Source organism: Octodon degus, unplaced genomic scaffold, assembly GCF_000260255.1.
Source record: "Octodon degus isolate 3935 unplaced genomic scaffold, OctDeg1.0 scaffold00127, whole genome shotgun sequence".
Classification (NCBI taxonomy): Eukaryota; Metazoa; Chordata; class Mammalia; order Rodentia; family Octodontidae; genus Octodon; species Octodon degus.
The window spans coordinates 1,132,859-1,156,394 of NW_004524703.1; the positions used below are offsets into that span (position 1 = coordinate 1,132,859).

General features: G+C 49.5%; 2 protein-coding genes across 5 annotated transcripts in view; one reads left to right on the forward strand and one right to left on the reverse strand.

Moving 5' to 3' along the window:
* Window positions 1-11,410, forward strand: part of Cog2 (component of oligomeric golgi complex 2) — a 48,048-nt gene extending 36,638 nt beyond the window's left edge. Inside the window, exons 11-18 of one of the 3 annotated variants that reach the window (XM_004640817.2) lie at window positions 1,808-1,869; window positions 3,052-3,203; window positions 5,341-5,538; window positions 6,362-6,434; window positions 7,100-7,242; window positions 8,075-8,214; window positions 9,347-9,527; window positions 10,856-11,410. In XM_004640817.2, the coding sequence (XP_004640874.1) occupies window positions 1,808-1,869; window positions 3,052-3,203; window positions 5,341-5,538; window positions 6,362-6,434; window positions 7,100-7,242; window positions 8,075-8,214; window positions 9,347-9,527; window positions 10,856-10,957 (1,051 nt within the window). In that variant the 3' untranslated portion in view covers window positions 10,958-11,410. Of the gene's footprint in view, window positions 1-1,807; window positions 1,870-3,051; window positions 3,204-5,340; window positions 5,539-6,361; window positions 6,435-7,099; window positions 7,243-8,074; window positions 8,215-9,346; window positions 9,528-10,855 lie in introns of those variants that run through there. The other 2 variants (XM_004640818.2, XR_002818018.1) reach the window with 2 other exon arrangements.
* Window positions 11,411-14,466: 3,056 nt separating this feature from the next.
* Agt (angiotensinogen) lies at window positions 14,467-23,196 on the reverse strand. Of its 2 annotated transcripts, none has more exons than XM_004640851.2 (5): window positions 23,096-23,196; window positions 19,349-20,186; window positions 16,809-17,076; window positions 15,543-15,687; window positions 14,467-14,989 (listed from the first exon to the last, which is right to left on the reverse strand). In XM_004640851.2, exons 1-5 carry the CDS (start codon window positions 23,153-23,155, stop codon window positions 14,798-14,800), a joined length of 1,503 nt encoding a protein of 500 aa, XP_004640908.2. In that variant the 5' UTR covers window positions 23,156-23,196; the 3' UTR covers window positions 14,467-14,797. The 2 variants fall into 2 exon arrangements, with proteins under 2 accessions (XP_004640908.2, XP_023556614.1); XM_023700846.1 differs by having other exon boundaries at window positions 19,349-20,196; window positions 23,096-23,163.
* Between the last annotated feature and the right edge of the window lie 340 nt (window positions 23,197-23,536).

Below are 23,536 nucleotides of genomic sequence, written 5' to 3' on the forward strand. Positions count from 1 at the left end.
AATGGTGTTTGTAAGTAGGATCACAAGTCTGCATCTTGTACAGCAATTAACCACTAAGAAGAATATATGCAGTGTATTATTTGTTGAAACTGTACTTTCTATTTGATTTGAAACTGTCTCATTGCTATATGTTTATCAATAAAACTTTGGGGGAAAAAAAAAAAAACCGTAGCACAGCTCTTCACACCTCCCCAAGGTGTCTTCTCCCCTTTTGCCTTTTTCCAAGAAATGTGATCTTTGTTATGTGAGAGGCTCCTGGCCAGGAGGCAGAGTTGTGTCACATGACTAAGCCATTCTGCATCTCTGCATCCTTACTCATATCCACAGATAGGCAAGCCACTGTGTGGGAGGCACAGATATCAGAGCCCTGCTGCCTTTATTTCCTATGCTTTTTTGCTTGAGAATTATCATAAATGTGTACTTAACTTGATACCCCATGTCTTTCCTGCTTCCCTGGCATTGCTTCACGTCATACCATCAGCTTTGGTGCCGGGTTCCAGTCTATTGACTATGCCACACTTATTTAACTATATCTCGCTTTGGCTACATAGGTTTCCCCCAGCCTTTTGCTGCTACAGATGGTACCAAGCTAGCCACAGGCCTCTCTGCTAGGTTCACTTGCTAAGTTTTGTGCAGATTTTCGAAAAAGTGCTGGTGGGGCCAGAGGCCAGACTCTCTGATGGCTGTGAGCTCTACCACAGAGTGATCCCTCTCTTCTGGTCCTTTTGCTTAGAGTCACTGCCTCCCTTTCTCTTTCTGACTTTCTTCTCCCACTTTTTTGCTCCCTCATGTGTCCCTCCTATGCTCCAGCCTGCCTTCTGTGGGCCTCCCTGGGCAGCAGTCTGGTCCCCTTCCTTGCACAGAGTAGATGGGGCGACTGCAAAGACCAGCAGCTCTAGCACTGACACAGACATCATGACATCAGCTGTGCTGTCTGAAATAGTAGCTCTTTTGCTCTTCAGTCTGCACACTGCTTTTTAAAGGCACATGTGCTATCAAAACTCCCTTAGATAAAGTGATGTTAAACATGAGTCAGAATTCACTGTTAGCAAAGGAGCTAACCATCGAAAGAAGAGAGTGCTGCAACAAGGGTACAAAGATGGGAGAGTCACATAATTGGGAAATAAGATGCCTGTGGAAGTGACCAGCTGTACAATAGCTACATTCTGCATATCATGGAAGCACAAGGTCTCTGTTAATCTTGTAAACTCTCCCAACCCTGTTAGAGACAGAAGTCTGTAATGGACAGTCTGTCCTCAAAGGAAGCAAACCTGTCCAGGAAACAATGTGGCTGCTAAGCAGCAGTGACCAGCAGGGCAGGGGCATGGGCAGCAGAGAGGGCTGCTAGGGTTCCGAGTTCTGGGTCTAACTGGCTGCCTCAGGGATTTTTATCAGGCTGCAAGCACACATGCCAAACACAGCTTTTGAGTTTTTCATTTGAGATGTTTCCTTCCTTTTGTAGTACCAATGCTGGTGGATTGGAATTCTAGTTGTGTGGCCTTGGGGTAATTTGATGTTTGCAGCCAGCAGGGACTTTCCCCAAGGCGCTTAGCATGACAGTGCATTCATTTTGAAACCGTGGAGTTATGATTCAGAATATGTGCAGTAGCAGAAAAACCATACCCAACAGTGGAGTCATTAGTCAAGGTAGTTTCTCTGAAGATAAAAAAGCAGCTTGGGAGAATAAGCATCCTAAAACTGGTTGTGTGTCTCTGAGAATCCACGAGTGGGGAGCCCTGTTATGGGGGTGTGGATGAGTAAAGATACCTGGCAGAACCCTTGGCACTGACCTGTGTTCTCTTCTCAGGTTTAGAGAAGTGGCAGGATCCTTGGAAGCTGCACTTGCAGATGGGCTGGAAGACGCCCCAGGTAACCTCCTTAGTGAGAGTGGAAACAGCAGGCGTCCTTGAGGTTAGCTAGGCTCACCAGCCAGCTAGACCTTGGTTTCCGAGAGTGCTCACCGTTCCCCATCATAAAGTAAGCTGGACCTGAAGGGCACTTAGTTTAACTTTTTTGGTTTTATTTTGCTTTGTTTTGTTTTGTGGTGCTGGGATCAAGCCCAGGGCCTCATGTGTGCTAGGCAATCACTCTATCACTGGGCTTACTCAAGCCCAACTTCTTTTATTTTTATAAGGCTGTAAGAAGCCGAATCTTTGACTTACTGAGATTTTTGCTTTATGGAGATGATAAAAAGGATGCTTTATGGAATCAGAAGGAAGCAGACCTCCTTTTCCATCCTGAATGTAGCATGCAAGATCTTTAGCCCTATTGTGCTCACACCGTCTCTTCTCTGCAGCAGATCACTGCAGTCTGCTTCCCTCCCACTTGTGGACTTGGGACACATGCTTGTGCCTCTGTTCTCTGCCCTTGGTCTCTGGCCTCTTGTCTTGGGCACTGGTAGGTAGGGGTTGTATGTATGCAGACTTAGAGAACATGTGTGCATACCAAGCAGCTTCAGTGCTTCTGTGTCATGTTATAGCCACTCCTCAAGACCACTGAAATGTAGAGGGGCTGCTCCTGTAGCTATGGAGATCCTAGGTTCCACAGCTGAAGTACCTGCTCTCCTCATGCACCTAGGTCCACTGTCTCACCACCCTTCTCAGCTTTGGAGGCAGGTTCTGTCTGTCATTGCTGAAGATGGTCATGTGTAGTTGACTTATATTTAGAGCAGCTGTATTGAGGTATAGAGGAAGAGACAAGAGACATAGGACAATTCAGAACTAAAATTTAAGCCCTTGTGAGTGACTGCTTCTTGAGCTTGTGTTTGTTGATTTCGTGTGAAGTATCTGTTAAAAAAGAAATTTCAGGTTGCTGTGTATGTTTGGTGTTCTCCCACATGCCTGGGAGGTGGTATCAGGTGAATTATCAAACATGTTGCATTATAAATGTAGGGAATGGCCATGTGGTCTTCCACGGCCTCCATTAGCAGCTCTGCTGACCACACTGTCCTTCCAAATACCTGCTTTTAATCTTGTGTTGTACACTGGAATTCTACAGAAGATTAAAGCTTGTAAGGGATTGAAACTCCCTAAGTCCATGGTTTTTCTCTAGCTGGAAGTCCGTATTGCCTTTTGGCTTCTCACAGAACATGGAGCAGCCTGAGAAAGTGCTGGTCAGATGAGATGTTCTTGCCGTTGCTGGCACATCGTCTGTGGAGACTCACACTGCAGATTTTGGCACGATTCTCCATGTTTGTCAATGAGGTAAGCTCTGGCCTTCGGCTCCTCACTAACCAGGATGGATAAGAATTAAAGGTACTTTTAGAAAGGTACTCAAATGAAGTTTTTAAAATGTTTATAGTTGGCACAGGCTAATTCCATAGAAGGCAGCAGCTGGTGTCCAACTGTGTTTCAGTCCTAATCTGACAGGGATCTGTCCCTGATAAATTCATTTTCCCTTCTCAAAACCGGAACTTTTGAGGTCCTTTTGATTATAACAGATGCTCACTTTAATGAAAATGATTAGAGAGCAGAGTATATTGAGCACTTATTATTTGGAGGTTTTAAAAAGTTATGTCATGGAAATAAAAAAGTGATTAAACTGTTCTCTTAGTATGTCGTTTTCTCTTTTTACATTTCTTTTTGACATGTTCCTGCACACTGTGGCTTGTACCACTGGTGGCCAAATGGATCTAATCATGTTTACTGGTCTTTTTGCTAATAAAATTAGTTTAAAGCTGCCTGATGGGCAATTGTGCATGTATCGCCAAAGGTTCAAGGTGCTCCTGCACCAAAACATGCAGATTTCAGATCTGTCATGAACATGTTAATTGACATATATGGAAAGCCCAAGGTTCCTGGTCCACTGAGGCATTGCTGCTGCTGCTCCCGGTCCACAGCACCAGCTTTGCCTGGCCTCTACAGAGCTGCCATCTCCGAGGGCAGTCTCAGTGACAGACACTGCTGAAAAGTAGTCATCGTGGTGCAGAGAACGCGAGGATGCACTTTAAAAGCCACACTAAGGATGGCACTGTGCAGACATATTCCTGCTGAAGGAGTACGGCTTCTGTCCAGAGAAGACTGAGCCCTGCTTCTACCCGTCTGATGGGCGGAGCAGTGGCTTTGAAGCCAGGCAGGGTTAGGCCTTGGCTATAACTGAATTCTATGGGCTTGAGCACAATATAATAAATGTCCACAGTTCATGAGGGTTACATAATGTTCCTAGAGCACCCAAGAATGATGAAAAACTGAATTTCAGATAATGGTCAGAAAAATCCCTATAAATTACTATTTTTATAGTTTCAACCCTAAATAGGCTGTGTCTCCTGTAGTTATATCATTTTATTTAATAAAACTGTATTAATAAAATTTTATATTATTCAGGGCATTTCGGTTGCATCATAGGGATTTTAGGGCTTTTAAGAAGAACAAAACACTTGAGATAGCTGCACAGTGTACAGCAAGCTGTTATGAGGCAGGAATGCTCGTTCATCTGCCCGAGATGGGTTACAGGGCAGCAGCCAGTCAGCAGCAAGGAGAACTGAATAACGCTCTTGGATTGGCTACTTGCAAACCTCCCGCCAAAAATACAATTGCAGGGATATTGGGTTTCTAAGAACAATCATTAGTTATATTCTAAGGAAAAAATCCTTAAACAACTGAAGCCGCCAACTCCAAACTGCAGTTTACCGGGGTATGCTGTAATCTTCATGACTGGGGTTGTGAATCTGTAAAATATGATTATGGCCTCTGTTGTGAGAATTTATTTGTGGACTGAAACACCCAACAAATACTAAAGTGTTGAGAGCTCAGTGGAAGTCAGTTCCGTTTTCCCTCTGTTCAGGAGAGTCTTAACAGGCTGTCTTACAGTCCTAGGGGTGGCAGCGCCTGAGTCCTAGATCATCAGGCTTGCTAGCTGCTCATTCCTCTCTGTTTCTCGATTATTGTCTTACATGTGCATTATCCCATCTTTCTATTGATGCAAATCAATTTGGTTTTACCCTTGAACAAACGATTTTGCTATTTGTATTAGTTGAAGAATAATGAAGGTTGAATTTTGATTTTTTTTTTTTTTACTCTGATTGGTTATAAGTAAATTTACTTAATAAATTTGGTATGTTATTTACTACTACAGTTAATTTTTTAAAAATCTGTGATGTTCCAGAAACTGATTTCACTGTGACTGGGGACTATTTATGTTCTGCTTTTTATCCCTAGAAGTTAGACATAGGGGACAGAAGGGGGTTACGTGCACATGAGGTGTAAAGGCAGTGTCTTCCCTTAGTACATTTCCACTGTGGCGCTGCAGATGGCTCTGGTCATGTGCTGGACTATTGAGCTATATATACACTCACGTGTCTTGTTAGTGTGGAAGCGTCTTGTCACCAGAATCCTTTTTCAGCTTTCTCACAGGCCCATTTCTAATGAAAGTACCAAGGAGATTAAAAAACCTTTGGCGGCTAGTGGCAAAGACACTCCCACTGCCCAGGGAGGTGGCGATGACCAGGGAAGTGCTCCTTCAGATGGGAGGTCTGTGGCGTCTGTTTCCAGCACTCAGCTTGTGTACATGGTTGCAGACCTGGACAGGCTTCAGGAGCAGGTGAGCCTGTATCCCAGAGTTCTTGGTGTTAGCACAGTGTTTCAAGTCCTGTATGTCAAAGGCAGATGATATTTGGCTTCATGGGCTTTTGACTAGGACTGTGAGTTCTCTGAGGAGACCATCATGGGCTTCCTCAGCTGGTTTTTGCTCTCCTTCTGTGGTCCTCCTCTCATGCCAGACCCTGATGCCATCCATGCCAACCCATCATCCCTGCTTCCTCCCATCAGTGCCTGCTCCACTATTAGGGTTTTTTCCCCTTAGTAGCTGAGGTCTACTTAGGCATGCCTGCATTGGGCTAGATTTTAGTTAGTTTGGTTCACTGACCCAAATGGTCATTTAACACTTAAAAGTTGAATGTTTTGATATATTAAAACTTCTCCCTGTTTGCTTTACATAGGGCTCTGGTGTTTCTGCTTTTATCATTAAGAGAACTTTATAAAACAGATTTTAGTGTTTATATCCTCTAATAAGTAACTATTTTTTGCAAGTTTAATATTTTTTTGTGTTTGAGAAGGTGCATCTGTATGTTTTGAACAAGAATATGGTCTTTACTGTGGGCTGTGTGATGGAGACACAAAATAGATTTGTGCTCTTCTCTGGGCCTGTCAGTAGCCTGGCATTACCAGTGGTTCCCATGTTATTGACATCTCTTGTGGGAGCCTTGAGTATTGCTTTCTCTAAATGAATATTACTGAATGTCTTCATTTTAGTTCTACCACTCATTAATGATAGTCTGAGTTTGTAGAATTGCCACTGTTTATTTTTTTATTTTATTATCTTTGACTTATAACTGATAACTGAATGTATAAACTGTGTTTTCCAGCTCCCAGAACTCTTAGAGACTATCAAACCAAAACTTGAAATGATTGGCTTTAAGAACTTTTCTTCTATCTCAGGTAAACCTTAATCTTTATACTCAGCAGACCTCTGAATAAAAAACAATATAAAATAAAACTTTAGAGATGAGGACCAGCCAAGTAGCTCAGCAGATTAAAGCACCTGCAAGCAGGGGTGGGGGGAGGGGGGCTGGGTCTGCCCTGGCATGCTAGCCCCACCCCCTAGGGTGTGGTTGAGACTGGGCATGGTGGTGTGCCTGTAATCCCAGCTCTTGGGAGGCTGTAAGCAGGCAGATTATGAGTCAGATCCAGTAGTGAGGCCCTGAACACACTATAGACCCTTACCTAAAATACAAAAAAAAAGAGATGATATGTATTTCTTTCATTTTTTCTTTCTTTCTGTGTGTGTGTGGGGGGGGGAGGGTGTGTGTACTGAGATCAATCTTGGGACTTTGCACTTGCCAGGCAGGTGTTTATGCCACTGAGCTGTACATTCCCAGCCCTCCATACTATATATTCAACATTTTCTTCCCTAGTTGTAAATTCTTGGTTGTTTTTGTATTCTGTTCTGTGGTTTTAACTTCTTTTAAAAAGATCTTTGGTTTAATCCTAATGATTTGACTTGATTTGTTGTAGTACCCTTTCTCAATACTATGATAGTATTTAAAGTAAAGCTTACATCTGCCTGGAACAGAGATCTTAAACCCATCTTCCTGCTCCCGCAGCAGCCCTGGAAGACTCGCAGAGCTCCTTGTTGGCCTGTGTGCCTGTCCTGAACCACAGGATCACACACGACCTGAGTGAATCTTGTTTCAGTTACCTGAGAAGTGCCCTGGAGGTCCCCAGACTTTACCGAAGAACCAATAAGGTCAGGATTCAATCTCCACAGCTGCAAAAAAAGTGAAAGGCATTTGCTAAGATTAAAAAGAAGTGCTGCCAGAGATGGTCAAGGACAGATTTTTCTGTTTATTCTTTCTTTTTTTTGCTCCGAATGCCTTCAGGGCAGGTTTGGCTGGCTTGAGTTGTGGGGATCGAACCACAGAACCTGAGCCTGACTGCTTTGTTTTTGTTTTTGTTTTTTCTGACTGCTTTGTTGAAGCAACCACTTAAAGAATTGAGCTAAGGGGCAGGCCCCAATATTTATTCTTAAAGAATAGTGATTTAAAGAATTGTTTTACCAACTGAATATTCATTTTCATGCATTTGATCTCATTTCATGTTAAATCTTACATAATTCTCTCTTTTAATTTTTTTTTTCTCCATTTGGAGATTTTTGACATTAAATTAATGCCTTTTACTTAGTTTGCTCCCAGAACTCATTCTCAGGAGCTATGAAAATGGTTTATGGCATGCTTTTGCTTACCTACTCTGTATAGGGGCCTGTCTCTCGGCCACCTACTCCTTTTAGCCATGCAGCTCAGTGTGGGGGCCACATCTCTGTAGGCCTCGCTCTGCTATGTGCTGGGATGCTCTGCATGCAGCTCTCTGACTCCATCATGGAGCTGACCTTAGTGCTGACCTGTGTGGCTCTTTTTCCTCTTGCATTAGAGTCTGACAGGTGCCTCTCTCCTTGCCTTTTCCCCCACCCTTTCCGCCTTTCCTCCTCTCCCCCTCTCTCCCTTCCCTTGCCTCCCCTCTTCCCCCTTCCTTCCTCTCTCCCCTCCCCTCCCTCTCTGTAACCCCTACCTATATGACTCCAGGAGGTCCCAACCACAGCCTCGTCTTATGTGGACAGTGCACTGAAGCCATTTTACCAGCTTCAGAGTGGTCACAGGGATAAGCTGAAGCCCCCAGTGATGCAGCAGTGGCTGGAAGGAGCTCTCTCTGAGAGTACTCACAAGTAAGTGGGCTTTCGAGTGGGCTGTCCATGACTTACTTGGGGAGGCTGAGGCCTCACTGGGCAGTGTGTGGATTTGACTATAAGCATCACAACAACGGCCCCAGATTAGGCAGCATGTGGTCACTCGGTCCATCTTCTTCCCTTCCCTTTCCACGGCCCTCCAGCTCTGCAGGCCTCTTCTTCCACCTGGACCATAGCCAAGCTGGCTAGCATCCCCCAGCCACTGCCTTTACTGTCCTCCCCTCCCTGTTCCCTGTCCAGGTCCTTCCTTGTCTCTGTCAGTGTAACACGGCTCTGGTCACACCAGGTAATGAAAGGGTCTCCCTTCCTGGGGCTTCCCAGATGAACCCTTGTAACTGAGATGAGAAAATGTACATTTTAAAGCATAATCCCAGGGGCCGGGGAGATGGCTCAGTGGAATAAGCACCTCCCTGGCAAGCGCAAGGGCCTGAGTTCAATCCCCGGTTCCGCAAAAAAAAAAAAAAAAAAAAAAAACCTTCTGTAAAGCATAATCCCCAAACCCTGGAGCATCTCTTCCTGTCCAGTCCATCCTGCCCTGGGGCCAGTACTGGTACTGAAAAATGCCAAAAAAGTTATTACTATTTTATTATTTGCTTTATTATTGATTTCACTTAATTATCAACTTTTCAGTAGTGTTTTATTATTTCCATTATTCATGAGTTAAACAGCCATTGGTAGGCTACTTAGAATACAATAGTGAGGGATAATATGACCTTTATGGGCAAGCAGTATTCCATATATCAAATGCCCAGCTTGTAGACAAAGTCTAGAAATGCACCTCATTTATAATTTGAAGATTATATTGAGACTATTTGGAAAGTAATAAGCTTTATTTAAAGTTCTAAAGTTCTTTTATGCTTTAAATGGCCAGTTTGGAATGAACCTGTGGTTCAGTATGGAACATGCTGCAGATTCCATAGTGTGAAAGATACTGGCCTGTCAGTTTCTCTTAGGGATCAGGTTAAAGCTTTGAACAGAATTTGTGCATGTATCTCACATTCTCAGGAAATGCTATACTCTTATGACTTTCTTAAAATCTGAAGAAACATGTACTATAGTTGTTTTGTTCACAAAGCCAGTGTCTTACCAGTAACTGTGTCTTGTGCCGAAGGTACTGTGAGACTGTGTCAGACGTCCTGAACTCTGTGAAGAAGATGGAGGAGAGCCTGAAGAGACTGAAGCAAGCCAGGAGAGCCCCTGCCACCAGCACCATGGGCCCGAGCGGTGGCATGAGTGACGATGACAAGATCCGGCTGCAGCTGGCCTTGGATGTGGAGTATTTGGGAGAACAGGTATATGTTGGAGAGCTGGGTCCAGGGCCCAAGGTGGTGTTGCTGGAACTTATCTGCGAGGCAGGCCTAGGTTACTGTGAAGGCCAGAGATCTGCAGTAGGAACCAGGGAGAAGGAGAAGGGTGCCAGGAGTTCTCCTCAGTGTCTCTGCTGGGCTTGGTGCTGTGAGTGTCTGCTAGGGTCATGGTGCCCTGCTCACATGCTGCTGCAAGCCCACAACAGGACACGCCCTGCTCCACAGAGGTCTGGTGTGTGGATGACACCGAGGAGCACTTCCTCCACCTGTGTGGTAAGGGGTGAGGTCTAGGCACAGCTTCGTTAAGTCCTGCCTGGGTTCTGTCAGTTGTTTATAAAAGATTTTAGAATGAAGGTAACGTCGTGTGGCTGGTGTTGGGGGCAATGTGGGTATCATGGACTGTGGGGTGGGGTGCCCTCCGTGTCACAGCACTTGCAGATGTCTAAAGCCGCTGCTCTCCACGGAGCAGGAGCTCCTCACGGGAGGCCTTTGTGGAGAAAAGAATAAGGTGGTATGACGTCCAGAGAAGCCACTTGCTTTCTGGTCCTGAGCAGTGTCTTGCACACACCAGCGCCACCTGAAATTCTAAGTTCATTCCATCTGCGGTGAATTTACAGATGCCTCCTTGTCAACTGCCTTGTTTCTTTATTTCAAAAGAAAGGTCAAGTCTTTTTATAAACAAGAAAGCTAACTAGAGAATCATGAAAAGCAAATAAGTAAAAGAACAGGGGAGAGGGAGAAAGGGGCTCCCACAGGCCCAGGCTCCAGGCCCCATGCTGAGTCATGCCAGTGCCTGCCTCGCCAGGCCTGTGTGGCCACTGTTTTTAAACACAAGCAGGAACACCGTGTGCCGAGTCTTGGCTGCCAGAGGCGGCTCAGCAGCTGCCGTGCCAAGAGTGTTTCCAGGCTCTCGGGTTCCCAGGGAAGGCTGTTGGTGGCCAGGTCAGAAAGTGGGAGCTCGGGCCAGTACTTTTGTAAAGGTTCACCATTCACCACTTTAAAAATGGTTTACTTTTGAAAATTTCTTTTAGTATGAATTTTCTTTTCTAACATTTTCTTAAGATCCACAAAAGAGGCTTTTATCCTGGTCAGAGTGAGATAAATTAACAGATTGGCTTCTTAGCATGCAAAGTGTTTGACCCCAAAATATAAATAGACCCTTTGCTCTAAAGAACAAGTATTCTGCAGGCCTTTGGGAGCCCTGGCTTTCTGGTGGAGGGTGGGGTAGAGAATTTTTCCTGATGTTTGTAAGGGTCTTTTCCACAATCAATTTAAATCGCATTCACATTGCTCACTCTCATGACCTTACACAGATTCGGAAGATGGGCCTGCAGACAAGCAGCATCAAAAGCTTCGAGGCCCTCAGAGAGCTTGTGGTGGCCGCCAGGGACCAGGCAGCGGCTGAGCAGCCCTGAGCGGAAGTGCGGGAGGAGAGAGTGGCTCTGTCCTCAGCACTGCTGATAGCACCCGCACCCTTCTCCACACACTTGGGTCTTCCGTCACCCAAAAGAACAAAGCCTTTTCCATTGTATGGAAGATAGTTTTTAAAGACATTTGAAACTTTTTACTATAGTTTACAGAACAGATTATTTTATTTTTATTGTGAATCTTAGTATGAAAGAGCTGATTTCTAAAATGGGACTACAGTGCATATGCAGGTGTGGATACGAAGCTGTCTTCCGGGCCTGTGGCAGGAGAGGCGCCTGATGCTACAGCCCCGGGCTTCCGAGACACCAGTGACGTGGAACAGTACCGAGAGTCCTTCTTGATCGTCACCTGACCTCTGTCATGAGCAAAGCTAGGAGGGAAGATTTATTTCCTAAATAAAAGCAGCGTCTGCCACAGGCATGTGTCTTTCATTTGTGATTTTCGGCACAGTGAGGTACACCTGTCATTCGCACCCTGTACTTAAACAGTCTGCCAGGAAGTACCTCCCTCAGCATGACCAGAGGGTCTTGTCCACATAGTGCCTTGCATGTGGGAGCTCTGTCCCCTGAAAGAATAACCAGGTGTCTTCCGCAGAAGCCAGTGGGCCCACCTTGCAGGCAGCGCACACCCCCCGCCCATGCTGGAGCACTGTTGGAGGCCCAGAGTGGGATTGGTTTACTTGCACATCTGCCAGCGCATGCTTCAGTCCAGCCTTCCCCCATCAGAGATCTGAAGCGCCCCCATGCCCTCCACTGCTGCTTCATTCTTGCCTGTTGCGAAGCAAGAACTTAGTTTATAGACCCGCAGCTGTAGCACCATTTCCATCATACAAGTGTAGCAGGCCGTAACCCAGTGGAATCCCAGGCCCCCCCTGCCAGCAACCTGCAGCCCTTCCTTCCTCCCGGTGCCAGTACCCACACAGATGCCAGAGGGGCCCCGGGTGCTGCCTCATCCACCAAGCTGGGGCCCAGCCCTCATTTGGTCCCACCACTGCTTGCTGAGTCCCCATGAGGATGATACAGCCTCACTGTCATATCTGCTTCTGGCTGCAGAAACCATCTTCTAAGTTTGAGAGTGCTTGTCTGGCTCACAAAATAGCTCTCCTTTTTTTGATTCATTTTTACTACTTTCGCTTTAAAGAATTACTAAGTCTTAAAGTAGTAGTTAGTACTTCAGATTAAAGTGCCTACAAGCAGGCGCAGGGGCCAGGGGTTCAATTCCCGGGCCTGCTGTGCCGGCCTCGCCTCTGGAACACGCTGAAATGGCAATTGAGGCTGGGCGTGGTGGTGCACGCCTGTAATCCCCGCACTTGGGAGGCTGTAAATAGGCGAATCACTGTGAGTCAGATCTAGTAGTGAGACCCCACACCCTGTAGACCCTTCCCTAAAATACAAAAAAAAGTAGGACAGTACTTTCTGCTGTAAAAGGGCTTGTTTTCAACATTAACATACAAAATTGTCTCAGGCACAAGTTGATCTATTGCTAGTATAACAGACACAGATGGGGGCAGCCAGGCAGTCATGGGGAACCTCAGCTACTGGGAAGTCTGCCATCCCCTTCTGCTTCCAGGTTCACCCTGGGCCCACCTGTGTTCCCTTCCTGCACAGACAGATTAACTACCATGGCACCTGTCCTCTCGCAGTTCTCCCTGCACTCCCCGTGGCCTCCCTTTCTGACGTTTCAGGACACCTGTCTAAATCTCAACAGGATTTGGGACCCATCTGGTTCACCCAGTGTGATCTTGCTAGCAGGTTCCTGGCCTAGTTATGCCCCAGAGCGCTTTGCTCAGCACAGCCCTACACTAAGCTTCCAAGGCTCAGACGTGGCATGTCTTGGAAGCTGCCACCCGGCCTGCCTACTCTCCACTTACCCAAGTAGAAGAAACGGAGCAAGCCCACAAAGTGACTTGGCTGACAGGTGGTGTTCCCACCCTCCAGTGTGCGCAGCTCAGTCATGTGAATTGAGAACAAGTCTAGCCCTCACTTCTGGGAAAGGCTAGCAAGTGGATTTGGAGTGCCATCACACAGGTCCCGGTCTCCCACCTGCTCTGTGGAGTTCCCAGAGAACGGGTGTGACCCTGGACTCAGCAATGCTGAGTGTCACTGCCTCTCTGAAGCCTGCCACAAAGCTCCAGTACTGGGCTGCAGTTTGTGGCGTCGCCAGCCATGGTCCAGGTCTCCTGCCAAAATCTCAGCCTCAAAGTGGCTGTTGATGCTGAATAGTCACCATCAACTCCAGGAAGACTTAGAATTTAGTAAAGAAATGTCTTGAAGAAGCAGACCCCTAGATGTAAGGCTTTTGTTTTAAATTTTAACACAAACCTGCCAAGTTTTAGTGTTCTGTGCACTCATACTGTTCTGATAAAGCATCCCACTAACAAGGGCACAGTGTGCAGCTGAAGAAGAATCTGTGACAGCTCAGTGCGCCGGCAGCCTCCCCTGGTCAAGGAGTCGGCTGCCTGCTGCCTTTCCAAATGAATACAGATCCACTGGGCACGTGCTTGTAATCCCAGTCCTCTGTGAGGCTGAGGCAGAAGGAGCACAAATTCAAGCCCAGACTTGCAAAGCCTTAGCGACTTAGCAAGACCTTGTCTCAAAAATGGTAGTGAAAGCCCTGGCCTCCAGCTCGTCGCCACCAACTCATGTTCAGCTTCCTGGCCCCAGGAGCTGTATGGAGCCATAAGGGTGACTACAGAGTCATAGTTCTCATCCCAGGACCACAACCTGGTAGTGACTCCAAGGCCCACTAAAGCAGAGTGACTCTCAATGTACTTTTGGGAGCTCCTGCTTGGCTCTGCACAGTGGCCAGCAGGCTGCACTGCTTACTCCAGCATGTGTGCCAGGAGGAAGGCAGAGTGCATGAGACTCGGGAGAAAGCATGTCCCCGTCACTGTGGCCGGCCAAGTGCCTCCCCTCAGCCCATCCCAGAATGAGAGGCTGTGGGCCTAATCCCATCAAGTGGAACAGGCAGGCACCAGCGAGGGAGAGGCATCTGCAAATGTGTCTGTGAAGCTTCTTGCTCCTCCACCTCCCAGCCCCTACCCATATCATATGAACAGCTCTTGGACCCGTGTCCTGGGTGGACGATATCCTTGGTCCCATTTCCCTCCTGGGACTGTGTGTGGACAGGTTCCCAGCCCTGGCATCCATAGATGATCATGCCCGTCAGAGCAGAGTTGACCAGGAGCTCTGCAAGGACGACCAAGTGCTGGTCTGGCCCTCAGGAGCCCAGCAAGTGCCTCGAGAGCGCTCCGTTGGCATGCCTCTCTGCAGCTACGAATTCTCTTGTTTTTCCTTTTCCTCTTAGCTTATTGTTGCAAGACATTTATTAATAACACAGAGGCACTCAGCCACCTGCCGGTATTACATTCTAGCTAAATTCAGACACTTGTGTCTTGTCTTTTTCAAAAATCACAAGAAAAAAAAGAACAGATTAGTTTGGAAATCCCATGAAGGTCATGGTCACACTCAATAAGCTAAATAGAAACCCAAGACAATTAAACAAAATGTGTGCTTTAATTTTAAAATCCAATTAAAAGTAAACTCTGGCTTCACCTACAGGTTAGTCGATTCTTTCCAGAACAGTGGGCCTATGCTCAACACCAGCTGTGGCTCCCACCCCCTCATCCTCCAGGCAACCTGCTTGGAAGGCTGCTCATTGTCGATTGCTCATTATACATAGCACTGTGGACCAAGGAGACTGCTGTAACCCAGTGTCACTCTTGGAAGGAAAGGAGGAGAGCCAAGGGTGACCGACATGGCAGGGTACTCTGTTGCTGGCTTTGTCCCACAACCAGCAAGTGGCCCAATAGGGCACCCTCCCCGACCTCACACCACACCTAGGGGGTTGTCCACATGGCCTAGAAAGTGCAGGTCACCCGCCTCCCTCTCGTAAACAGCGAACAGGAAGGGACTGCTTAGGGTCACCTTCAAGGCCTCAGGCGTGTTTGGCTGAGGGGCAGACTCCATGGGTTGCTTGCTGTCATCTGCTTTGAGTTCAAAAAGGATGTCATTCAGCACCTGTAAAGTAGTGGACATTGGCCTGTCTCCCAGGGCTGCGGGCTTCACCCATAGGGAAGGCACAGGTCCTCCAGACGAGGACCTCTTGCCCGCCAGGAAGACACCCTTCATTGGCCACTCCGTGACCAATCCCGTTCATCTCTACCTGCCACTCTGGCCCTGGGAGTTTCACCTCTCCCTGCTGCGTGCTACCCAGTACAGAGGACCCATTCCCAGAAGTGATTTGCTCTCTCCAACACTCATACAGTGCCTGGAATGGGGAGAGCATCTTTGGCACTGCAGATAGGCCTCATTCCCAGTGCTGGTGATAGTGTCTTCAAGGAGCAGAGGGCAGGGTGCTAGCTGGGGCACTGCACCCTCCTCATCCTGGACCACCCCTGCTACAGAACCCAGGAGACCCAGAGACCAAGCAGGCGGACAGGTCAGGGCTGCGCTGCAATAGGTAGTGGAACAGACCAGCGGGGTACTGCTCTTCCCTATCTGCATTATCTCCCACCCTGCTGGTTCCACCCATACCTCCTCCCATTGGACACATGAGGCAGGCTTCACCAACCTCTCCCAGTTTCAGCCTGGTGTCGCTGATCCCATTTAGGTTGGCATTAGTGCCCAGTAGGTTGGATAGTTTGGCCAGCGCCAGCAGCTTCTGCAGGTCGTAGGATGCTTTCAGCTCCAGTAGAGGCAAGGTCAAACACATGGCCCTAGGGGATGGCATAGTTAGGGTTCCTGGAAGTCACCTCTACAGCAAGGGCCCTGCACTGTCCAGCCCCTTATACAACCAGGCATCCTCACCCTTGAGGAAAAACCTTAGTACCAAACACAGTGGAACCTTCAGGTTGTTTGAAATAGTACCAGAAGGACAGGGAAACTCTGCTACTGAGGACCTTGCTGACTATGAGCAAGTGGCCACCCTCTGTCCCCGAGGATTCTGGAGCTGGCTGCAGGTTGTTTGTTCTGAAACAAAGCTAAGACATGCCACTGTCTAAACTCACAAGAGGGGTTACACTGCCTGTCCCCGGGCACTCAGAGTAGAGACAGGTTGAGGTAAGGGATGAAGACAGCAGCCTGTGTGGTGTGTTGTCACATTGTGTGTATGCAGAGGTGGGGGATGGACAGAGCATGCATGCCAACGATGGGCATTGTGCAACTCTGAAGAGGTGGGTATCCTCGTGGGGCAGCTCTGGTTAACCCTGAGGGCACAGGGTCAGAGGCTACAGTACTGGGCAGGGAGCGAGCAGGGAATGGGGATCTTGGGCATAACGAAGTTTTGCTCCACAAGATGAAAAAGTTCAGGAGATGGACAGTGGCATTGGTGGCGCTGTGACTAGACTTAATTCCACCTATCTGAACATTTTAAAAACTCAAAGTTGACATCATGATACCACCAGCCTGTATTGGAAGCAGGCTGCAGTTCACCATTCTGGATCTGATGTGCAGGTCGAGGCCATGTTCTTGTCACAGAAGGAGCAGAGCCAGCACTGCCCCAGCCCCTCACACAACCAGTGCTGTTTCCTGGACACTCCTCCAGTCTCACAGGAGCTCACAGCCCTTACAACCTATGCTGAGATGCTCTGGGTGCCTTGGACCTGTTCTGTGTGGGTGTGGGACCAGGGCAGGTTGGGGCATTTCTGTTCCTGCAAAACTGGAGGGCAAATACTGCCTGTGAGAAGTGCACTTCCCCTCCTGTGCCAGCACCTGATGGTGTGATGGAGACACAACAGAGACTACCCAGCCCAGCCAGCTGGGCAGCGCCACAGCCACCATGCCCCGGGTAGAGGGCCAGCGCAGCACCTCAGCTTTCCAGGGGAGCAGGGGTCCCTACCGAGGTTCCAGGTTATTTATCTGTGCCAGGAAGTCATGGTTGAAGGTGAGAGCCATAGTCTGGTCTAGGTTGGAGGCACAATGGGGCTGGATCAGCAGGAGGGCAGTGCTCTTGCCCATGGGCACATGCATCACTGAGAAGTTGTTCTGTGTGTCGCTCCAGTAATGGAAGGAGTCACAGCCCGACATCATAGGCACAGACACCGAAGTACTGTTGTCCACCCAGAACAGCTGAGGCTCGGCTAGCAAGGAAAAGCCCTTCATCCTCCCTGAAACCAGACAAAGCCAGAGGGGGAGGTCAACGGGCAACAGGCCAGGGAAGGGGCAGTGAGGACGGCTACTGTGGGCTACTCCCACCTACTCCCACCCCTGCCCTTCCCTGCCCACTGGGCCAGCTTGGCCCTGGCTACAGACTATGTCCAGCCAGAGCCTGATGCTGCTCAGGTCTTTGTCCTGTGTCACCCAGCCACTGAGCTCACCACAGCTCTTGGTCACTGCTAAAGAACTGGCCAGATCACCCCTGGCCTGAGCTTGCAATGCAGCCTCAAGACTGAGCTATTCGACCTGTCTCCCTGGACCCAAACCCTGAGATCTTCCCTGTTGTCAGGCTTTGAGTTTACTCATTATTTTTAAACAATAGACTTTTTTTTTTTTTTTTTTTCAGAACCAGGGATTGAACTCAGGCCCTTATGCTTGCCAGGGAAGTACTTATTCCACTGAGCCATCTCCTCGACCCCAACATTTTTAAAGTGCTATGTTAGATTCACAAGCCTGAGCAGAAAATGCAGAGATTTTCTGTATAATTCCTGCCTGCCATCATGGACACTTTACACCACACTAGGCTGATTGCTATGACTCTGTGTGTGTGTGTGTGTGTGTGTGTGTGTGTGTGTGTGTGTGTGTTGCTGGGGATGGAGCTCAGTGCTTTGCACACACCAGGCAAGCACTCACCACTGAATCACACTCCCAGCCTCCAAATTTGTTACACCTAAGGCTAGGTGGTCATTCATTGTCACATGTGGGTTTCACTTGTGGTATTGGGCACACTGCAGGGCTGGATAATATACCATGACGTGTCTACCACTAGTGTCACACATAGTCATCTCACCGCTCTAAGGACACCTGTCCACGTCCAGCTCTGACAGCCGCAGCAGTGCTTGCTCCCAGGTCCCTGCCTCCCTCCCAAAGTCCTGGATCAGACCAACACCCAGGATCCAGAATGAAGGCTCCACTTCTCAGCATCCCTGGCCTTGAGTACCAGAATGAAGAGACAGATAGGCATCAACCCTGCTGTGACCCTAGACCTGAGCTCAGGTTCAACCCAGCTGGTGCCACGGGACCTGCCAAGCCTGGGGAGCACCTAGTACTGACAAAGGGCACCTGTGGGCCAGGGAGATGGCTCAGTGGAGTATAGGCTTCCCTTGCAAGCGCAAGGGTCTGAGTTCAATCCCCGGTTCCTCAAAAAAAAAAAAAAAAAAAAAAGGCAAGTTTCCGACAAAGGGCACCTGTGACTTAGGCCCAACACCACACATGCCACAGTTTCTGAAACAGCCTGCTCCTCTACAGGCTCATCAATGCGTGGGAGGATCTCCATCTGGTGGGAACTGAGACAGGAAAGGGCAGCCCGAGCGCAGGTGTAGGTGGCCGCGAGTCTGGCTTCCTCTTCCTCACTTCCTTCCTCTTCTTCCTTAGCTCTGCATCTTTTCCAGCCTGGACTGTGAGGATGGGCCTTGCGCCCAGGTGAGACTCCCTACCACCGGTGGCTCTCCTGCCTGCATCGCTGGGCTCTTTCTCAAAGAGCCCTGAAAATGGCAGTCTCATCCCCAAGTTCCCCTCTGCCCTGCACAGGGTGGGCCTCACCTCTGCCCAAGTGGCAGTGCCTGACAGTTCCTCAGCCTGTCCATTCCTAGCACCCAAAAGCAGGCACAAGGGCTTTGCAGAGACGTGAGGATATTATGGTGGGAAATCATCGGGGCCAGCCCACTTTGCTCTCACCCTATTGCTCTGTCCACAGTTGCCTGTGTGGCACTTCTGCCCCCAGCTGTGCATTTCCTGCCAAACCTTGTCAACACTCCCCTCTCCAACCAGCTACCCATGAATTCACAGTTCTGGTGCACAGCTCTGCGACTACATGTCCGGGCTGTCACATGCATGACTTTGATTGTCCTCCCTGCCTGCATGTGGCACCCTCTGTGGGCTGCAGGGATGGGTCTGAGCAGGACTGCCTTCTCCAGCCTCCACCAGGCTCAAGCTCCCTTCTTGTCACAACACATTTGGATTCATCAGCGGGGAACAGATGAGAGCAGAGGCTTGCCCAGGAGCCACACGTATTGTGGGCAGGCGGGGGACCCAAGGGCCTGGCTGGCAGTCTCCTCCCACCCCCTCAGGGAGGCCTCCAACTCCTTCCACATGGCTGCTGCTCTTGTCTGCATGGTCTGCCCTGCTTGGTAAAGCCCAGCCTTTGGACACTAAAGTCACAGGAGCCAGGATCACCACCCTTGGACACTAGCCAGTGCCAGGCTGCCTGGGAGTTGTCCTTACCTTGGAAGTGGACATAGGTGTTGAACAACAGGCTGCTGCCTGGGGTGACACCTGACAGAAGCCCATCCGTCTTCCATCCTGTCACAGCCTGTATGAACGTGTTGATCTTCTTACCCGCAGAAACTGGGTGAGTGCTCATGTCCAGAGAACGTGAGAGGACAACAGGGGCGAAAGGAACCATGCCCCTCACAAATGACTGCTTCAGGCGCACGTCAGGTGCTGTGAACAGGCCTACCACGGTGGACAGCAATATCTGTGCCTGGTCACTGGGCTGGTCCTGGGCTACCAGAAGGCCTTGAATGGCTTGTAGAGCAGAGAGGACCTTGTGTCCATCCAGCCGGGTGGTGCAGCCCTGGTCCTGCATGGGGACACCCAGTAGTGTCTGCAGCTGGCTGGCTGTGGAATCCTGGGCACCCAGGTAGAGAGAGGCCAGGGTACCAAGGAGAGCCGTTGGGGAGAGGATGTCCCCACCGGCTGTGTTCTCCACCTCGTTCAGAGTCTTATACATGCGGAAGCCCAGGAAGTTGGCCATCGTCCCAACCTGGCTGGCCCGCAGCAGATCTTCAGGTGCAAGCTTCTGAGCAGCCAGCACCAGCCCCTCGTGCAAGGCAGCTTCATCTATAGGAGAGGCCTTGGCCTGCACTGGGACAGGTGTGAAGGTTGGCTCCTGGGGCGTCTCCACACTGGACTTCTCCAACTGGACGCAGCTACTCTCAGGGTAGAAGAGGAGGTGGAAAGGGTGGATGTACACCCGATCGGCAGCAGCCAGGCCAGTCCAAGCCAGGAGGCAAAGGACAGTGACTTTGAAGCCCACACTGGTGACCATCTTGTCTGTATCCTAAAAAACACTGTGCGAGAGGGGAAAGATGGTTATCCAGTGATGTGCACCCATTCTGTTGGTCATTCCAGCAGCCAACTGACTTGGAGAAATCTGTCCATGTCTATAGGTATTATTAAGCAGCAAAATGAACTCAGGCATGCCTGCAGAGCATCTACATGGTCCAAGGGTAAAACATACCATTAGAGGCTGAACTGCACCCTGTGGATTTACGTGCTAAAGCCCACATCCCAGGACCCAAGACTATATTTGGAAATTTGGTGACTGAGTTAAAGTGAGGTCCTTCCAAGTTAAAGTGAACCTTGACCCAATCTAATTGGTGTTATAATAGGAAGAGGAGATCAGAACACAGACGTGTAGAGTGGGGATATGGAAGGAAGACACCGTCTGCAAAGCACAGGACCGGCCCTATCCACACTTTGACTTTAGATTTTTGTGCTTCAGGGTGGGAAACTATACATTCTGTATTGGTTCCCCAAGCTGTAGCCCTTACTACTGCAGCCCTAGCAGGCTAAATCGCACCCATGATGATGGCAGTGACTTTGCCCCTAGAGGACCTGGAGGATGAAATGCACCCAGACACCTGAGGACCCCTCCTTCCTACTTCATAGTAATCTAATCTCCCTGGAATGGGGCTCGGGAACAGGTTCTGGAGGCCTCAGGTCTTGACATGAAGCCAGGCTTGAGCATGGTGGGCTCACCCCAAGACCAGCCCTTTCTCTGTCATCTCCAGCTCCAGACCAGCTCCCAGCTACACCCTAGCAACATCCAGTGGGCTCCAGGACTCTGCCCACACAGCCCACACTGCCCTACCACAGCCTTGATAATCTGTGAAGGGCCAGGAAGAGACTTGTTAACTTCTCAGGTCACTGCCACGCCCAGCCAAATTTCAGTGCCCCCCACCTCATGAGCCCTGGCTCCTGACCCTCCAGCCATGGCCCTGCTCCAGCCTTGACTGTGGTGGACAATACATGGGAGCTCGCCTGGGCCCTGTGCCCAGTGCTGGGCAGGACTTCCTTGGAGGGGCGGCATCCCAGCCCAGAGTCAAAACTCCTTAACATCTGGCTTTCCTTGTCTGCATATGCCCAGCAAAGCCTCAATCGCATTGTGCTGTGATTTGGATGACTGTCCCCCAAAGGCCCATTGGTTAGAGGCTTAGTCCCCAGCATGGTACTGGGAGGAGGTGGTAGAACTGTTAGGAAGAAGGGTCTTGTTTTGCTGACTTTGTGGTGCTAACTACCTCCACAGAAAAATAAGTAGTGAGTCCGAGAAAGCTCAGAGTGGAAACTAAATTCATGAGACAACATGAAGGTTTTTTCTTTATATGTTAAATCATCAGACTTTCATACAGTGATCTGAAGCTGACTGACATCACAATGCTCAGATCAGGGTACTCTCGTCTTCCCCTTCATAGTGAATCTGCAGAAATTTCAAAGTGTGCTCTGTTCTGCTGTAGTTATTCAACCACCAGGAGACCTTGACTTCTGATCAGCCACCACCTCACCAGCCTCTGACTCAACCCACTGTGCTCACGGGAAGCCACTAGGCATGGGAAGGTGGCATCCCCTACAAGAGGGACCTGTAGTGCCTGCTTGTGCTGATATAATACAAGTCAGGCGGGATCATCGGGGCTGTGGCAGCCAGGATCTGCTTACCAGTGCCCACGGCCTGTGACACACCAGCGGACATTATGCCTCCCCCATTTTCAGTGCCAAAGAGTGGTGCTGTCACTTGGAAGTTGTCACAGACACTGTCTGCAGGAAAACTCAAGACCACTGTTTTGGGGAGCACTGTCAGGACACTTGATACTGCTGCTGTCAGAGGAAACAGTGTCATGGGCACTGCCGCAGGACAGGGCCATAGCTGTCCTTAGGCAGAAGCAGCTCTTTGATCTCCACTGAGGTCTGCTGCCCAAGCTGATCTTTTATTGGTACAAACAGGGACCTGAGAACAAATGGGCTGACCCCCTAGTCTCTCCTGTGCCTGGTCTAGTGGCTTCTGTCACACTGCCCACGCTGGAGGGCTCTGCTCAGCACTGTCCTGTGTCCATGCCCTGTTGCCAGCATCCCCCATCCTCCTCAATACATCCCACTCCTCCACACACAACATTTGCCACCTCCAAACCCTCTTCACTATACCCTGGTATCTGTTCTGCACCTCGATGTCTGTTTCCTCCATGATAAAGCAGCCCCATCAAGCATGGTCCCTTCCCCTACCAAGAAAGGCCCACATCCCTAAGGACAAAAAACCTGGATTCTGTAGGTGGATTGTCAGCACCGACTTAAGTTGTCTCTTGGCAAAACAAAAGCCTGCCTCATTAGTGTCTGGAAAGCACTTCTAGCTCTGGAGCAAGGGGTGGTTGGGGTCTCAGGTGTCAGAGGAGCAAGCCTTGGTGTTGGCAGCACAGTGAAAAGCCAGATCACCTTGACCTGACATTGAGTCTAGGACCAGAGACACTGCCTAGTGTCACATGTCCTCAAGCTCTGGATGATTCCAAGAACCCTGCCTCCCCACCAGCCCTGTGGCCCATAGAGCAAAGCCTCAATCTTCCCTGGGACAGAAAGAGGCCCCATGGCTCTCGGCCAGGTTGACGCTGGCCCCAGGCCACTCTCTGCCCTCGAGGCCCTACTCTGTTAAGAAGCAGGAGAATCTGTCTGCCTTGCCCTGTGGCTGAGGGAAAGGAGGCTCTGGGGAGGACAGACTGTAGGGGTAAACAGCAGGGCGACCATGTCCCCTGTGGTGGTTGCTACCACCCACCTCTAGCTTCATGCTCCGAATAAAAGCTGAATGCCTTTCAGCAGCCCCTCCCATAGCCCTCACCCTGCCATTCCTCTCTGTCCTCAACTTGACTATAGGGCTGCAGGGCTACTGCAGGGAGTCTCAGGGAAGGAGCCCAGGGCTCCACTCACCTCCCGCTTTATCTGGACAGAGGAGCGCAGCTCTTCCCTGGCTGGCTGTGCAGGCCCCATTTATATGCGAGGGGTGGGGATGGAGCAGTTCCCAGCCACTCTGTACACAGGCTGGGGGTGGTGGGGAGGACAGACGGGACAGGGGCCTGGCTGCCCTGCTTGGCCAGGATGAAGTCAGGCTGGGCCCCTTCCAGTAAGGCCTGAAATCAATGCAGTTCTGCTGCTGAGCAGATGAGTTGGTAAGGGGTCCAGTTACACATTTACCAAGTGTGTCAGAGGTGGATTCACTGTTACTGACCTGGCCAGTTGTGACAGCCTGTGTCCCGACAACCAGGCCTTCTCACTGAGCCCCTCATGACGCACTTCTGAGAAGCCATAGGATATGCTGGAAAAGGGGGCTGGAGCAGGGGAAGGGCTGTGCTCAGGCCCCTGGGGCTGCTG

What these genes read in the sequence shown, in the direction of transcription:
- Agt (XM_004640851.2), bottom strand. Translation starts at nt 23,155, where the DNA reads ATGGGGCCTGCACAGCCAGCCAGGGAAGAGCTGCGCTCCTCTGTCCAG. An exon ending in CTGTCCAGATAAAGCGGGAG is followed by an intron (nt 20,187 to 23,095) that starts GTGAGTGGAGCC and finishes AGTGTTTTTTAG; the next exon opens with GATACAGACAAGATGGTCAC. An exon ending in CACCTATGTCCACTTCCAAG is followed by an intron (nt 17,077 to 19,348) that starts GTAAGGACAACT and finishes GTCTGGTTTCAG; the next exon opens with GGAGGATGAAGGGCTTTTCC.